This window comes from Budorcas taxicolor, chromosome 6 (genome assembly GCF_023091745.1).
Source record: "Budorcas taxicolor isolate Tak-1 chromosome 6, Takin1.1, whole genome shotgun sequence".
Lineage (NCBI taxonomy): Eukaryota > Metazoa > Chordata > Mammalia > Artiodactyla > Bovidae > Budorcas > Budorcas taxicolor.
In genome coordinates this window covers 26528110-26544737 of record NC_068915.1, presented here as the reverse complement: position 1 = coordinate 26544737, position 16628 = coordinate 26528110, and the positions used below count along the sequence as shown (strand labels likewise).

The window sequence follows — 16628 nt, the reverse complement described above, 5'->3', positions numbered from 1 at the left end:
TCTTTATGTACAGATAATAACATAGTGCTAACCACAGAATGTGTATACCATTCTGGGTTTGTTTATGAGTGCTGATAACTATGCTCCAGTTAAACATCTCAGAGAAATCATTCAGCTTTTAATTCAAAATTTTATTGCTATCAGAGACACACGGACTTAGGGAAAGAACTTATGGTTGCCGGGGCTGGGGGCAGGGGGAGAATGAGAGGAAGGGATAGTTAGGGAGTCAGGGATGGGCATGTACACCCAGCTATGTTTAAAATGGATAACCAGCAAGGACCTACTGTATAGCATATGGAACTCTGCTCAATGTTTATGGCAGCCCGGATGGGAGGGGAGCTCAGGAGAGAATGGATACATGCATATTAAGGCTCAGTCCCTTCTTTGTTCACCTGAAACTATCACAACATTGTTAACTGGCTATACCCCAATATAACATAAAAGTTTTTTTTTTAATTTTATTTCTCTCAAAAGATTTCCACTTTAGGTGCCCAGCCATATTGAACACCTAATTCTTTGTTTGTTTCTTTCTTTCTTTCAAAAGGGAGTAGATAAAAAGAAGTCAGAAAAAAAATGAAAAAACGTGTTATGCACACTGAAACTTCTCTTTCTAAGGAAAACTGGAAGATCTCTCCTGTTTGCTTTTCTGCCAGCTCTTCATGACAGTGCTGCAAACTTAGATATGAGAGAAGAAACGTCCCTGCTTGGCATGTCGGCAGAGGGAAGTCAACAAAACCGCCACAGAGGTGCAGAGAGCAGCTCCCCTTCTCCCCACCCCCAGTCCACTCAGGGCAGGGGGCACAGGAAGAAGCTTCTGGAAACAGGCTGAAAGGAACCCAAGCACCTTGAACAGGGAGGCAGGTGTGTGGAGAGGAGCAGAGTCTGCTGTCCTGCGTCCGTGGTTAGACCCAGTCCACTGCACCGAAGTGTGCAGGGCCACAAGGGCAAAAGAACTAAACGTCTGCTTCTTCACTGTTCCTGCCTCATGAATAACTAGCTTCTACCCCTATACGATGCCAATTTTTAGCATACTAATTGCAGCACGAGAGGTTCTCTCTAGCGGAGATTTTCTCCTTCTGTTTTTCGGGTTTTCAGGTTTAAAAATAAACTGGCATTTTTTGATTAATAAAAAATTCCATGAGGGATAAAATAGGCCACATAACTTTTTTTTTTTTGTCATAGGCGAAGAACACTAGCTGTGTGTGCTAGCGAAGCCAGTCACCCTCTGGTCAGAGCCCTATACCACCCACTCCCAGCTCCCCCAGCGACCCTCCAGAGAGTAATAGCAAGAGATGACATATCTTGCTAAGAAAAACAAGCTAGAGCTTCTCAACTTCAGCTGGACATCAAAATCACCTGCAGGGATTTTAAAAAATCCCCACTAATACCAGGGCCCCATCCTGGACCTACGGAATCAGATTCCCAGGTGGGAAGACTGAAAGTTCCTAACAATTCACTGATTATGCTGCTGTGTCTATAAAGGGGTGAAATATCAACCAACCTTATAGAAAGTGAAAAGTGAAAATGTGAGTCACTCAGTTGTGTTCCACTATGAGAGCCCGAGAATTGTAGCCCATCAGGTTCCTCTGTCCAAGGGATTCTCCAAGCAAGAATACTGGAGTGGGCAGCCATTCCCTTCCCTATGTGATCTTCCTGACCCAGGGATCAAACCTGGGTTTCTTACACTGCAGGCAGATTCTTTACCATCTGAGACATCAGGGAAGCCCCTAGCCAGGGAGAGGGACTTCCAATGCATGAAGAAAATCCATAAGAGAAAAACCTGTATGAGGAATAACTTTTTCTAAACATGCCTTGACCTTCAAGATTGAAATTTATCTGAAGGCTAGGATGGTGGTTTTCAATTGTGTGTTTAAGCAGTAGACCCCCTTTTTCAAGCAAAACCCTTCATGGTATACCAAAATACCAAACCTACTATCTGAGCTGCTCCAGGAGCAACAAAGGGCAGAAACCCTCCCACTCAGGCCCCATACACCTTAAGGAAGCCTACAGCTGCTGGAAGGAAGTGAAAACCAGTGGGCCAGAATAAGACATTTAAATAGGATACATATATAGTACTAAATCTAAATGCAAATAATTAACTGGAGGGTTAGGGCTTTTGATTAGCACTTAGCCTAGGGAGATAGGTTTAAAAGAAGTTCACTTGAAAAAGAGATGAAGGTTTCATTCCACTAGAAATTCAACTTGAGCCAACAATGTTCTCTGGCTGCCAGAAAAAGCATGTGCAGTTTAGCCTGCGTTAATAACTACTGTTTGTACCAAAAGAATGACCTTTTAGAAACCACTTTCACATGTACGGAGAAGGAAATGGCATCCCACTGCAGTATTCTTGCCTAGAGAATCCCATGAACAGAGGAGCCTGGCGGGCTACCGTGTATGGGGTTGCAAAGAGTTGGACACGACTGAGCAACTAACACTTTCGTGTGTATGATCTCATTTAATACTGGATAACAACTCTGTAAGCTATTGGAATTATTTTCACTGTATTTTAGATGAGCAATGCGGAAGGCCAGGGTTTGATCCCTGGGTCAGGAAGATCCTCTAGAGAAGGAAATGGCAACCCACTCCAGTATTCTTGCCTGGGGAATCCCATGGACAGCGGAGCCTGGTGAGCTACAGTCCCTGGGGTCACAAAAGTCAGACACGACTGAGCAACTGACACTTTACTTACTTTAGATGAGCAACTGAGGCAATAACGTGTAAAAGTAGCTTATTCAAAGATGAATCCAGGCTCTACCTCCTAACCTAGAACTTAAGGGGGACTTTGAGAATAACAACCCACCATTCTCTGGATGGTAGAACAGCACATGAAAAAAATGTGTTCCATTCTGGTTGCTCCATTAATAGGACCACAGGCAGAGTACAATAATCTGGGCAGATATGAAGAAAACATGAAAAACCTAAGCGCCTCTAAAGATGGAAAGCAAAGGGTCTAGGAATTTTTAAATAATGAAGGTCTATGCAGAGGCAGAGAAGTCTTATATCACACAAGAGTAACCCAGGCCCTTCCCCTTCTCCTTCCTGAAAAATTCAGTCTTAAAGCCATGAGAAGGGACAAAGGAAGACAGGCCTTTGTGCAGGAATGAGTATGGAGATGTGAAAGACGAGAGCCGGGTATCAGAGAAAGGTGCTCACAGTGGGATGCAGGTTGGAGCACCAACAGGTAAGGAGAGTAACCAGGTAAGGGTCATCGGCAGCAGTGGAAGACTGGCTACATAAGGGGAGATTTAATCAAATGAGTAAACTGTTAAGAAAAATGGGAGCCAGGATTCTCACTGTCAAAGAGGTAGTTTATAAATGTGGAAAAGAAAAATACTAAAGTCAGCCCTGTGGTGTCAGATAGGGATTTGAGATACCAGCGTGAACGCATGGTTTTGAAAATATATAGCTAGATATAGAAACACAGATGTAAACGTGAGTTAAGTGTGCATATGTATATACACACATATTCCACAGTCCTGTCCATTAAAAGGGCCCAGAGGTGGTGACAGCCTCCAAGCAATAAGCATACTTAGCAACTAGATATTGGTTTCTACAGATCATTTCTATGCAAAGGAACTAGGGCTCCTTGGAGAAATGACTGATATAAAACATGACACTAGTAAATTACAAAATGAGCTTGGAATATCTTTTTCTGAAAGAAAGCAAAGATGTGTTCAAAGAATGATGGGAGTCAAAGGGCATAAAGTCACTGCCACTGACTGTCAAACCTGGGACCAACGGGAACATTAAAGTAAGTAATGAGAGTAACAGTTCAATTAAAACATACTGGAGAAAGAGAGACCAGAAGTTCCCACTGATATTAATTAATTAACTGAAATTTTGATGAGGAATGGGCTATTTACATAATTTCACAATAACTTGCCACAAGATATATACATAAATTACAAAAGGGAAAAAAAGTCACTTTATGATGGAGAAACGGCAGGCAGCACTTCAGTCAAGTGATCACCATCAGTAATGGAACAAATACAAACAGAAATCAGTGCTGCCTGATGGATGCAATAAGAAGAACTCGGTACAACCTCCGTAATTATCCTGCCAGAGATGGACAGCCTGAATCTAAGAATGAGAAAATGGCGGGCCAACCCCAATTAAGGGACATTGTACAAAACAGCTAGTTTAAAATCTTCAAAAGTGTCAAAAATCTGACCACTGAAAGACTGAAAAAGACTAAAAGACCCAACTAATGTGTCTTCTGAACTGAATTCTTCTGCTTTAGAAGACAAGATTGGAATAACTGAGAAACTTGAATGAGGTCTAAGATTTAGATGGTGGTAATGTATCAGATGGTGACTGCAGCCATGAAATTAAAAGACGCTTACTCCTTGGAAGAAAAGTTATGACAAACCTAGATAGTATATTCAAAAGCAGAGACATTACTTTGCCAACAAAGGTCCGTCTAGTCAAGGCTATGATTGTTCCAGTGGTCATGTATGGATGTGAGAGTTGGACTGTGAAGAAAGCTGAGTGCCGAAGAATTAATGCTTTTGAACTGTGGTGTTGGAGAAGACTCTTGAGAGTCCCTTGGACTGCAAGGAGATCAAACCAGTCCATTCTGAAGGAGATCAGCCCTGGGATTCCTTTGGAAGGAATGATGCTAAAGCTGAAACTCCAGTACTTTGGCCACCTCATGAGAAGAGTTGACTCATTGGAAAAGATTCTGATGCTGGGAGGGATTGGGGGCAGGAGGAGAAGGGGACGACAGAGGATGAGATGGCTGGATGGCATCACTGACTCTATGGACATGAGTCCGAGTGAACTCCGGGAGTTGGTGATGGACAGGGAGGCCTGGCGTGCTGTGATTCATGAGGTCGCAGAGTCGGACACGACTGATGACTACACTGTGATTGTCTTGGAGAACATCTTAGTTTCAAGAAATATACACTGAAGTATTGGTATGTGATAGCCATTTGCCGGCAACTTTTTCTCAAATGATTCAGGATAAAAACAGATAGTACCACTAGCAATTTCTCTGCAGGTGTGAGACTGTTCCAAAATAAAAATAAAAATTCAACAACAGTAAATTAGGAAAATGGACACTCCGGGGGAATGATTCCATCTAGTTTGCAGGAAAGATGAAACTCTCAAGTGATTAAAGTGGTCCCAAAGAAATCCATCCTGAGGAGGGTTGGCCAGATGTTACAGGGAAAATGTCTCCCTGAATAGTGAGTAGAGAAGAAGTCTATGTACTCTCCAATGATTTCGTAATTCATTCACTCAACAAACATTTATTAAACACCTACTGTGTTCCAGACAATATGCCAGACACTGCACTTAAATGAAAATAACTGAGAGTCCCTGCAATTGAAGCCTTTATAGCCTAATGAAGGATGATGATTTGGAAGTCTGAAGGTAGCATTTTAAGATAGTCATCAGCGTTCCATATGGAAATAAGCAAGTGACTCAGGAACACTGTCTCTAATATTCCACTTTTCATTTATGAACTGTCAATAGACTACACAATAGTTTATTATTCTATCATACTCTTTAACAACATTTTCATCCTAACTTTTCTTCGCTTGTGGGTGGTGTTAAGGAGGCATATGCAAAAACCTTATCACTTTTCAATTATGAACAGATGTAAATGACTTACTTGATGTTTTATTTTAGAGTAACAAACATCTTCTAAACTAAGTTTAAAGTAAGAAGCTAGGGCTATAGATATTGCTAGAGACTTAACACTTTAAAAGTGGACCCTGATTTGTTCATCACCTCAAAAGTCACTCCACGTCTCTGTTCTTCAGTTTCTACATCTGTCACAAACATGTCATGATGTGCTTGTATGATGCTTTGAAATGTTTAGAAGCAAGACACCGTAATTATAAAGTTCTGTTAAAATACAGGTTGCTTTCACCTTTGGCCAGCAACTAACTACTACTGTGGACGTATTAAGACAGAGTGATCCTTCTAAATGAGCTCACCTTGGCAATTTTATGTTAGGTGAGACATTAGTTGGTTTTCCAACTCTTCCCCTTGGCTTCATTTCAATCTTCCAGGCATATCATCATGCGAGAATGCTTTGGTGCCTTCTCACTGACCCAAGAGTGAGAGGCCAGACCAAGCAAGTCAGCAGTCAATTACTTTCCCCACTGAAGTCTACACACCCTTCTTACACTTTTCCCATTTGACACTTTCATAACCATATTTAGCTTTCTTCCTACCATCTCCCTGTAATTCAAAAGGCAATTTAGACTCCCATATGGTTGCCATCGAAGCTAACAGATGTCTAGCAAATTAAAACAAAAATTATGACTTATAAACTGCTGATGTATCATCATTCCAGAACATCTTACAATTTACAGTGAATCATAAGATAAGGCTTCCAACTTGATGCCCCCCACAAGGTTCTCTAAATCTCTCTTCTCTCAGAATTGGAGCCCTGTGGAAACAAATTAGATGCAACATTCTGCCATCAAACCTGGGTAAACCTGCACTTAAAGACACAATGTAATATTTGCAAGCACATCAAGGAGAAATTTGGCCTCAAGGATCCAAGGCTTTCTAATCTTTGTACAGCAAAGAGAAGATAAATGACTTGGCTCTCCTAAGTCATTTAAGGCTTCCACTGATCCACAGTGCTCTTTTCAAATAAGTGATGAATAAATCTGTTGAATCTATTCACCCCATCTCCTTGGTAGACATCAAGAGGAGCACCACTACCTGGTAGTAATGACAAACTTCCAGGCTAAGGTTATTTTAGAAGTTCTATAGCCAGGATGGAAACAGTATGAAATCTGGAGACAAGGACACAGATCATATCCACCATTTGTTAAATATTGAGACAATGTGCTTGGTAATATCTTATCCGATTGCATCCTCAAACCTACAATTCTACTGGATAATGTTGTGCTTAGGCGCTCAGTCGTGACCAGTTCTTTGCGACCCCATGGACTAGAGTCTGCCAGGCTCCTCTGTCCATGGGGATTCTCCTGGCAAGAATACTGGAGTGGGTTGCCATGCCCTCCAACAGGGATCTTCCCAACCCAGGGATTGAACTCAGGTCTCCTGCTTCGTAGGCAGATTCTTTACCATCTGAGCCACCAGTGAAGCCCACTGGGTAATGTTACCTTTCCTTTATAAACAAAAATGGCTCAGTGGTAAAGAATTCGCCTGCTAATGAGGGACATGCAAGTTCGATCCCTGGGTCAGGAAGACTCCCTAGAGAAGGAAATGGCAAGTTCAGTTCAGTTCAGTCGCTCAGTCGTGTCCGACTCTTTGCGACCCCATGAATCGCAGCACGCCAGGCCTCCCTGTCCATCACCAGTTCAAGGAGTAGTCTACTGGCTGGAAGCTGCTTCTTCCAGTCTTAGAGAAGGGAAAAAAACACGTTGAGGTACTCTAGCCAACAACCCTGGCTGAGCTCTCAGCTGGCACCAACTGCCAGTCATGTGGGGGCATCATCTTGGGTATCCCACCCCAATGAGCCTTCAGTTAACTCCAGCCAGCTCCATCTCACTGCAACTGAAATGGACAGTTCCAAGTGCAAACTGCCCAGCAGGGCCTGGTCAAATCCCAGAATTGTCAGATATAACCAAGTTTCATCTTAAGCCACTAAGTTTTGAGGTTGTTTGTTATATAGCAATAGATAACCAGAATACTGATATCAATTTACTTGCCTAGTAACAGTTTTTAAGTATTAGAGTCAGATCCTAAAAAGGTCCAGAACAAAATGTCTATTAATGCTGGGTGATGGGGTGTGGAGGTTCATTACCCAAAAGAAGCTCTCTCTTCCCTCCCCTATCCCAGAGCAGTCTCAGGTTTTCCAAGAAATGTCCTAGTATGGTGACACCCTCCACAACGTCAATTCCCTTCTGGCTTGAGTTCTTCCAATATAAAATAGGGTGAATAAGAGTCCCCCACCACCACCTTGTGATAACTAATGAGAAAGGAATCTACAAGATGTTGACTTTGTTACTCAGAATACCATTACAAGTATTATATAAAAGGATCCAGATTTTACACATGAAACTCTAACTCCAATAGTTAAAAATATATTTAATGACTCATAAGACTACATTTGAGATTCACAGTGGGGACACAAAAGTATGCATATTACACCAATAAGTGAATAAGCTAAGAAGAAATTAGGGAAAGATTTTTTCAAATGAAAGAATCCTTGAGGGAAAAATTAATTAATTAATAAAAGTTACTTTCAGGCAAATCTCAGTGAGAGAAAAAGTCTATAATGTTTTCCAATATATGCTATTTTCATTATATTTTAGTGCCCATCTCTTATATTTTTCTTCCCCAGCATATTGGAGCTCAAAAGACCCATTCTTTTTTTTTCAGAACTAGAAAGAAACTTACAACTTGACTAACTCTTCATTTTTTGTTTTTTTTTAATTGGAGTATAGTTGCTTTACAATCAGCTATATCTATACATATATTCCCCCCTGCTTTTTTTTTTTTTTTTTCTTCCCATTCAGGTCACCACTGAGCAATGGGCAGAGCTCTCTGTGCTATACAGTAGGTTCTCATTGGTTATTACTTTATACATAGTAGTGCATATGTCCATCCCAACCTCCCAATCTATCCCTCCTTGGCATCCATATGTTTTCTCTCTACATCTGTGTCTCTATTTCTGCTTTGCAAATAAGCTCATCTATACCATCTTTCTCAGAGAAGGCAATGGCGACCCACTCCAGTACTCTTGCCTGGCAAATCCCATGGGCGGAGGAGCCTGGTAGGCTGCAGTCCATGGGGTCGCTAAGAGTCGGGCACGACTGAGCGACTTCACTTTCACTTTTCACTTTCATGCACTGGAGAAGGAAATGGCAACCCACTCCAGTGTTCTTGCCTGGAGAATCCCAGGGGACAGGGGAGCCTGGTGGGCTGCCGTCTATGGGGTCGCACAGAGTCGAACACAACTGAAGCAACTTAGCAGCAGCAGTAGCAGCATACCATCTTTCTAGATTCCACATATATGCATTAATATACAATATCTGTTTTTGTCTTTCTGAATTATTCACTCTCTCTGACAGTCTCTATGTTGACCCACATCTCTGCAAATGGTACAATTTCATTTCTTTTTATAGCTGGGTAATAATATTCCATTGCATATGTGCACCACATCTTCTTTAGCCATTCCTCTGTTGATGGACATTTAAGTTGCTTCCAAGGATATAATGCTGTAAGAAACATGGAGTGTATGTATCTTTTCAAACTATGGTTTTCTCAAGGTATATGCCCAGGAGTGGGATTGCTGGGTCATACGGTGGTTCTAGTTTTAGTTTGTTAAAGAACCTCCATACTGTTCTCCATAGTGGCTGTGAATATATGGAATGCTTCGTGGATTTGCATGTCATCGTTGTGCAGGAGCCATTGTCTGTAACCTTCTCTGTACTGTTCCAATTTTATTATATGTGCTGTCAGAGTGAGAACTAACTCTTCATTTTAACAGTTGAGAAACTGAGGCCGGGGCAGTTAACTGAGTAGTGAAAAGTCAAACTGCTCATTACTAAGAGAACCAAACGCTTAGCACTAGGGCTACCAAATTCTCAGTTTTTATTTTACCAGAACTTTATTTCAAAATGTCTACAATGTTTAAAAAAATTTTTTTGCTAGCGTTTCGGTGTGGAAAGATTAGGAAACCATGTTCTCTGTAATCAATGTCTTCTTCATAACTGTGTTAGAGTAGCCCCAGTCTGCTGAATCCAGCAGTCACAGTTAGGACGGCAACTGTAGAGAGCAGAGATGTGTAACTTTACAGAATCAGGCCACCAATCCCGGCTCTTCAGTCACTAATATCTTAGTCTAAATTACTGTCATCAAATATCATGGCTACCTTCCTGCTGATCATCACTCTAGAGACTGGGGCACTGCAAACTCAGAGATTCCATAATTCCCAAATAATTCCCAAACTTGAGGTAACCTTGAAGCAGACAGCAGGATAGCAAAAGTATGAGGGGGTAGATGAGTGGAAGACTTTAGGCACAGTAAGGAGGGACAAGGTGTGTATACAGACAGCAGAGTCAGAGAAGGGTCTTTATATCAAAGGCATCTACATAACTATTCTGCCTGGGACAGATGGTTTAGTTCCACAGCGCTATGTCTCTTTTCAGGCTTCCCATAAAACTCCTCCCAAGAGATGAAGACCTTCAAAATCAGACAAAATGTTACTTTCTTTTGGAACTCTCCATGCAAGCAGGCTGCAATTCTTTGCAGCTCTCTACAATTCCAGAGGTTTTGCTACAACCTAAGCCATAGAAAACACTAAATGTGCCTCTGTACACACTACAAAATTGCACCAAGCTGTCAGGGAAACAGGCCCAAATCCCTTTATTTCTTTTCCACCTCCTGCTATGAAACTGCAGAGAAAGCCCCTGGGTGCTTTTTGTTGCCTGGTAGCTGAAATGTTCAGCTTTTGGAAGTAAAATCAAGAGGCTTGAACTCACCACCCCAAGAAGATCCAGTCCCAATTCGGTAGTCCCTGACTCTCAAAGTCATGAAAGTTTCAAGTTCAGATAAAACCAAAACGCCTCACCCAGGAATTTGACTTTTAAATATGTCCAACAAGGGTTGAAAAAAAGGAAGCAAGGAAAGAAAATAATGTCTTCTTCCCACATTTGTAGCAGTGTTTGTGCTGGGGGCGGGAGGGGGGTGACTGCTAACAGGAATCACGTCCAACCTCTGTCAAAAAGTGGCTTGCGAATGACTGGATCTGATATTCATTCATGTGTCGCCACCCCATTTTCAGTCCTGAGGCCAGATGGCATGCCGACACAGAGAGTGGTTTCCAATCACTCTCATTCCCTTTCGCAAAACATGCAAGAGCAATGCAAGGCACTCCGAGAGAAAACAGAATAAATAAAATAGCCTAGTAAATGTGTGGTAGGAAGAAAACAATATGAAGAGCCGTATTGACAAATCTTCTCATCAATGTATATGTTCAAACAAATGGCCAAAACTAAAGGAGAATCAAAACAAATACACCCCATGTTCAGACTGCTGTGGATTATCATTGATCCCACCACCACCACTGGATTATTGTTGACCTCACACTGAATCCACACTAAACGGCAACTTGAAGAACAGCCCCCACTACCCCAACCAGCCACCATCTTTACTTTCCATGGGGGGAATAGTGGGGGCCAAGGGAGTGCCCAGTAAGGAAGAGGATGGAAAGGGATGGGAAGGAGAAGAAAAAGCACACGGTCTTTGAAGCAACGTTTCCCCTTGTCCTAGTGAACTCTTTGTCTGGGTGCTGAACATGTTAGTGAGATCCAAGAAGAGAATCCAAACAAAACAAAAGAGTAGGCATCCCAGCCTAATTACAGTAGGTGCCCAGCGTACTGTGGTGCCAGCAGAGCATGGTGAACCTTTCATTCAAGCATTTGCTCTGCCGGTACCCCCACAAAACATGTCTCGTACGCCTTCTCCTCTGCATTTCTCCAAGGTTTCCCCCAAAACGGCCCGCTCTATGTGTCACTCCTCGGAAAAGCAGGTCGTGAGGTGCGAACACACTGAAACATATGTTGGTGACTTGTTATTATCCTGACAATAATACAGACAGAGAAATAAACACCTCCACCCCGCACACCCACTGGTCAGTCCGTTATGCAAAAGGAGCGCTTTCCCGAAGGAGACGAAGAGAAGAGCGTGCAGGAAGCGTTATTTACGTGCACATTACAGAACCATATACCGCCGCATCTGCATCCTACACAAAGCCCGAGATGGTGCAAGAAGATACACGCTGAGCATGGCACAGACTGGCCGCGGCAACACGGAGCCAAGCCCTCGTCCAATCAGATCCCCGTTAGAGGTGGCCCTCAGGGTCGACTCTGTCCGATTAGCCTTCCCTATTATGACACCACGCTCTGCCCAACATCCATACTCCACCGGGAGCAAATCTCATTCGAGTGGTTGCTCATTGCTCCAACTGCCGAACCCTTTCTTTCATCTGCATCTACGTTATTCGTCCCTTAAAAAGCAGTCTCAAGGCCTGGGTGCCCCTTTTCCGGCTCCGTTTTTCTTTTTACCTTTTCGCGTTCCTAGAAAGGATTAAATGTTTATTTCTCCAACGCGCAGGCTGAAAGGGCGGAAGGCAAACGCCTCTGCGAGCTCCGACAAGCGCCCGAGGGGCTGCGAAAAGTAAAGGCTGAGAGCAACGTGCGCGAAATCGTCGCGAATCGATCAGCCACAATAGTTGAAATCCCAGAAGCGCTCCAACTTACCCAAAATATGACATTGAAGCCAAATATGAAATACTTGATGCAACAACTGACTTCAGGGCCCTTGTAATGCTTCCCGGACATCCTCTGGGTTCATGAAGACACTTGCCCCGGCAGCCCGAGTTTGGAGCCCCGGAGCACCGTTGCTCGGAGCAGCCGGCGGGAAGCAGGGGATCCGGGGCGGCGCTCGGGGCCGCGGCGCGGCGGCCAACCCGGGCTGAGCAGCGCAGGGACCGAGCAGCGGAGAGTGGCTCCCGCACCTCCAGCCCTTGGCGCGCGCCGAGGCCGCCGGAGCCGGGGTGGCCGCGGGCGGGCAGGGAAGCACGCTGCAAGCCCCGAGCTTCGCTGAGGCTGGCCCCCAGCACCAGGCGAGCTCCCAAGCCCGTCCGCTGGACGTCGGTCAGCCTCCGGGATTCGGGCAAACGAGACCGCCGCGGATGCTGGTGGAGACGCTACTCGCCCGCCTGCCCGCTCGCGCGCGCCCTCCCACCCCTCGCTCCGCCCGCCGATCGCTCCGCCCGCTCGACCGGCTGCTCCTCCGCCCGCACCGCCCTCAGCTCCGCCCGCCTCCCGCCGCCCGAGCCTCCGTGAGGTGCGCGCGCGCGCGGGCTCGGGCGCTCCCGGGCGGCGGGAGGCACAACGCAGCCGCGCCGCCCCCTCCTTCCAGAGCTCTCCGCTCCTCCCGCTCGCTTCATCCCCGCCCCTTCTCAGGCCAGCCAGGAGCTCCGCGGACCCCCGAGCACTGCGGATAGGTAGGGAGGATGGCAGGCCGAAGGGAGGTGTAAGGATGCCCGGAGAGCACGCCCAGTGGGAGCAGCCTTGGAGGAGTGACTGGAGTTGATGGTCCCCGTCTGCCACCGGCGGCAGCAGGCAGCTTCTGGAGGGACCTGGGGAAAAGGATCGCTTCGGGGTGAGAGAGCTGGTTGAGTTGGGATCCTCAGGACGAATCCTTCCCCCTGCGCTCCACTGCAGGACGAGCATCCTTCTGGGTGTAGCTTCACTCACACCCCCTGCTCCACCACCTGGTTTTGTAGCAAGAAAAGACGCGGGGCCACCGAGGCGGAGAGGAAAGAGGTCACAGACTTTGCTAGGAGCAAAGGGGAAGGATGAGATGTCCGGGAAGGGGTGGGGGAAGAGACGGGAAAGGGGAACGAACCCGGAGGATTGCATAGGAAAGTCCCCTGAATTCCCCTGAATGTGGCTCCAACTCAGCCTCCCCACCTGCGAGAGAGAGAGGCTTATCCTGGAGACGGGGACGAGGTAGGAGAGATGGTCCAAAGGAATCCGACGCACGACAGGATCCTTGCCCTAGGGCCTGTCGGCGACAGAAATCCGGACTGCAGATGCCCCCACAAGACGGAATAGTGCCGAAGGACCCTGACCGGTCCTCACTCTAAGGAGCAATCCTGGAGTTCTAGGATGGTCTTCTGGGGAATCTGAATTGGGTTTACGGATCATGAACGACTAAGCTTTTGACCTCTGAGGAAGGAGAGAACGAAGCTGGATATTATTTTGGAGCCCTACCTGAGCATGTGTGCCCATTAGTTATGTAACTGCCTTCCTCCTGGGGCACTGTCATAGGTGCTGGCAAGCAGGTATCAGTATTTCACGAAAAAAGAATGAAGAACTGCTCAGAACTGTGTGTAAACATCTGTGGGTGTTTCAAGCCTTAAAAAAAAGGCTTGAAAAAGCTGCAAAGAGATAAGATCAGGGAAATTTTTCAGCACCATACCAGTGAAACCTGGCACTGGGCACAGAAATCTGTATGCTTTCTAAGCTCCCAAGAGATCCTTTAATAGGCTTGATAACATTTGGCATAGCATTTCCCTAGTTAACCACCCCCTCACTTTTCTCAAAACCTAGCTAGCTAGTTGACAGCCTACATGGAGGAGCAAGAAGTTACTTTTTCTTGCCATAAACCACACTTAAACAGGCTTGGCCTTGAGAGGGATTGGGGCTATACTGAGGTCACCGGTAGGAGCCAGGGTCCCCACAAAGGTGGAAGAACCAGAAGATCATAGAATTATGACACTGGTAACAGTGACTTCAGCCCTTTGGATGAAATAACCGTCTCTACCTCGAAAATGTCCTCTACCCACCCAAAGCACACAGCAGACTACCACCAATCTGGTGGGCTTCAAAGGCAGTCTGCCCTTAGTAGCCGGTTCCCCACTAACAGGAAGGTGCTGCCACACTTTACATAAGCTGTTGATGCCATATTGTAATTCTTCGTATATGTAAGTAGAGCAGTTATTGCAGATTCCTGGGTAAGTCAGAGGAAATGTCTCTCTTAAGGTGATATGACACAACTCAGAAAAGTACTAGAAATCAGATCCAGCTGATGACTGAGTTGATCCTACGCAGGATTTGTCTTTGAAATAAAACCCAACAGAGAAGAAGTTCAGATAACTCTGGTAATTTGGGGCAGGGGGACTAGCTGAATTCTCATTTCATATTTCAAAGCCAAGTTCAAGGAAGATTTATGAGTTAAATATATTTTGTAAAGCAAACCAGAAAATATAATTGTTATTCAGTCACTAGTGAAAAGTGAAGTCGCTCAGTCGTGTCTGACTCTTTGCAACCCATGGACTATAGCCCACCAAGCTCCTCCATCCATGGGATTCTCCAGGCAAGAATACTGGAGTGGGTTGCCATTTCCTTCTCCAAGGGATCTTCCCAACCCAGGGATCGAACCCAGGTCTCCCACATTGCAGGCAGATGCTTTTAACCTCTGCACCGGCATGTCCAACTCTTTGTGATCCCATGGACTGCAGCATGCCAGGCTTCCCTGTGCTTCAGTATCTCCCAGAGTTTGCTCAGATTCACGTTCATTGAGTCTGTGATGCTACCTATCCACTCATCCTCTGCCGCCTCTTCTCCTTTTGCCTTCAATCTTTCCCAGCATCGGTATGTTTTCCCATGAAAATAGAATACTATTGGTTAAACCTCTGGCTAGAAGTATTTCTCAACTTAGAAGCAATAGAAGGAAATAATCAACAGAGATGACTGGGTAATAGCTTAAAACTTCTATGTGTCAAACATTGTTTTAAACAAGGACATAGAGGACCTCTCTGGTGGTCCAGTGGCTAAAAATTTGCCTTGCAATGCAAGGGAGCCTGGTTCAATCCCTGATCAGGCAACTAAGATCCTCCATGTGGCGGGGCAAGCAAAGTGCAACAATTACTGAGCCTAGATCCCGCATGACCCAACAAAGATGTTGCATGCTGTGACTAAGACCCAACACAGTCAAATAGATCAGTATTACATAGAAACCTAAACCAAAAAAATGGTGACAGCAAATATAAAAAAAAGTATGAATATCTTAGTAGGGCTCATACAGTAAAGTAAAATACAAAATCTCAGTGATTGAATAAAAGCAGAAAACAGATCACATACAAAGACATCAGATAGTAATAAATATGGTGAAAATTAACTTAACAGTAATTAAAGAAATAGACGTTAACTCAGTGGTAAAGATATAGAGATAATAAGCAATGGTTTGCTCATACATTGCTGGTGTCATAATAAACTGATTCCATCCATTTGCAAAGCATTTTGGTTATATGTCGTAGGTCAGGGTGCTCCTACATTTTGACTCAGCAGTCCCACTTCTGGGAATCTAGCCAACAAAATACTCCAAAATATGAGAAAAGTCCTGTGCCGCAAGTTGTACATCACAGCAGTATTGAAAACTTGGTGACAGCTTGAAGATGCTAGAATAGGGGCTATACCCAACTCCCTGTACTCTGGACCATGACGTTGCTTCGTGTTTCTCTGCTTTGCACACATCATTCCTGCTCTCTCCCTAAGCACTCTCCTTGCCCTGTGTCTGTGAGCTGAGCCCTGTTACTTATCCTCAACACTTCCAATCAGCATTTTCCAGGCTCCCTCTTTATCTCCTCAGCACCTCCTACATTCTCCCAATTTGGCACTTGGAGGTTACCTGTAATTACTTGTTTACCTGCCTGTCTCCTCCACTGTGCTGCTCCCTCCTTCAAGGGTGTGGTCCATCTCCTTTTAATCTCAGAATTACTAGCGCCCAGCCAGTGTTTCAGGTGCTTGATAAATATTTATTTTAAAAATGGGTGAGTCATTTACTCAAATCTTTTACAGGCATTAAAGAGGATGATTATAAAGAATATGTGGTAACGTGACTGTATTGCAGTGTTCAATTTTATTTTTGTGGAAATATCTCAAAGTAATAGGAAAGTTAAATGAAACAAGCAAGATGCAAAATGGTATACAGTGTAGGTTGCCATTTTTTAAAAATAATAATAAATTGTGTTGACAAAGAAGAATGGAAAATTTATATATGCACACTTTCCCTTGTTAATGAGTAGACTATGTATGAAAAAAGTTTAGGTGTTACTTGTTTCAAAATGATAATAGTTGTTAGACTATGGAATTGTGGGTGATTGTGTTTTCCTGTTTCTGGTT

At 44.5% G+C, this 16628-nt stretch overlaps 1 protein-coding gene and 1 non-coding gene across 2 annotated transcripts in view; both read right to left on the bottom strand.

Moving 5' to 3' along the window:
• The window catches only part of TSPAN5 (tetraspanin 5), a 180437-nt gene extending 168114 nt beyond the window's left edge, over nucleotides 1-12323 (bottom strand). The window contains exon 1 of the mRNA XM_052642038.1: nucleotides 12195-12323. Within this exon, the coding sequence (XP_052497998.1) occupies nucleotides 12195-12275 (81 nt within the window). The 5' untranslated portion in view covers nucleotides 12276-12323. The remainder of the gene's footprint in view (nucleotides 1-12194) is intronic.
• On the bottom strand, nucleotides 9292-9402 carry LOC128050157 (U6 spliceosomal RNA). Its single transcript, XR_008199664.1, has one exon. It is a non-coding gene; the product is annotated as a U6 spliceosomal RNA (small nuclear RNA).
• Nucleotides 12324-16628: the final 4305 nt, after the last annotated feature.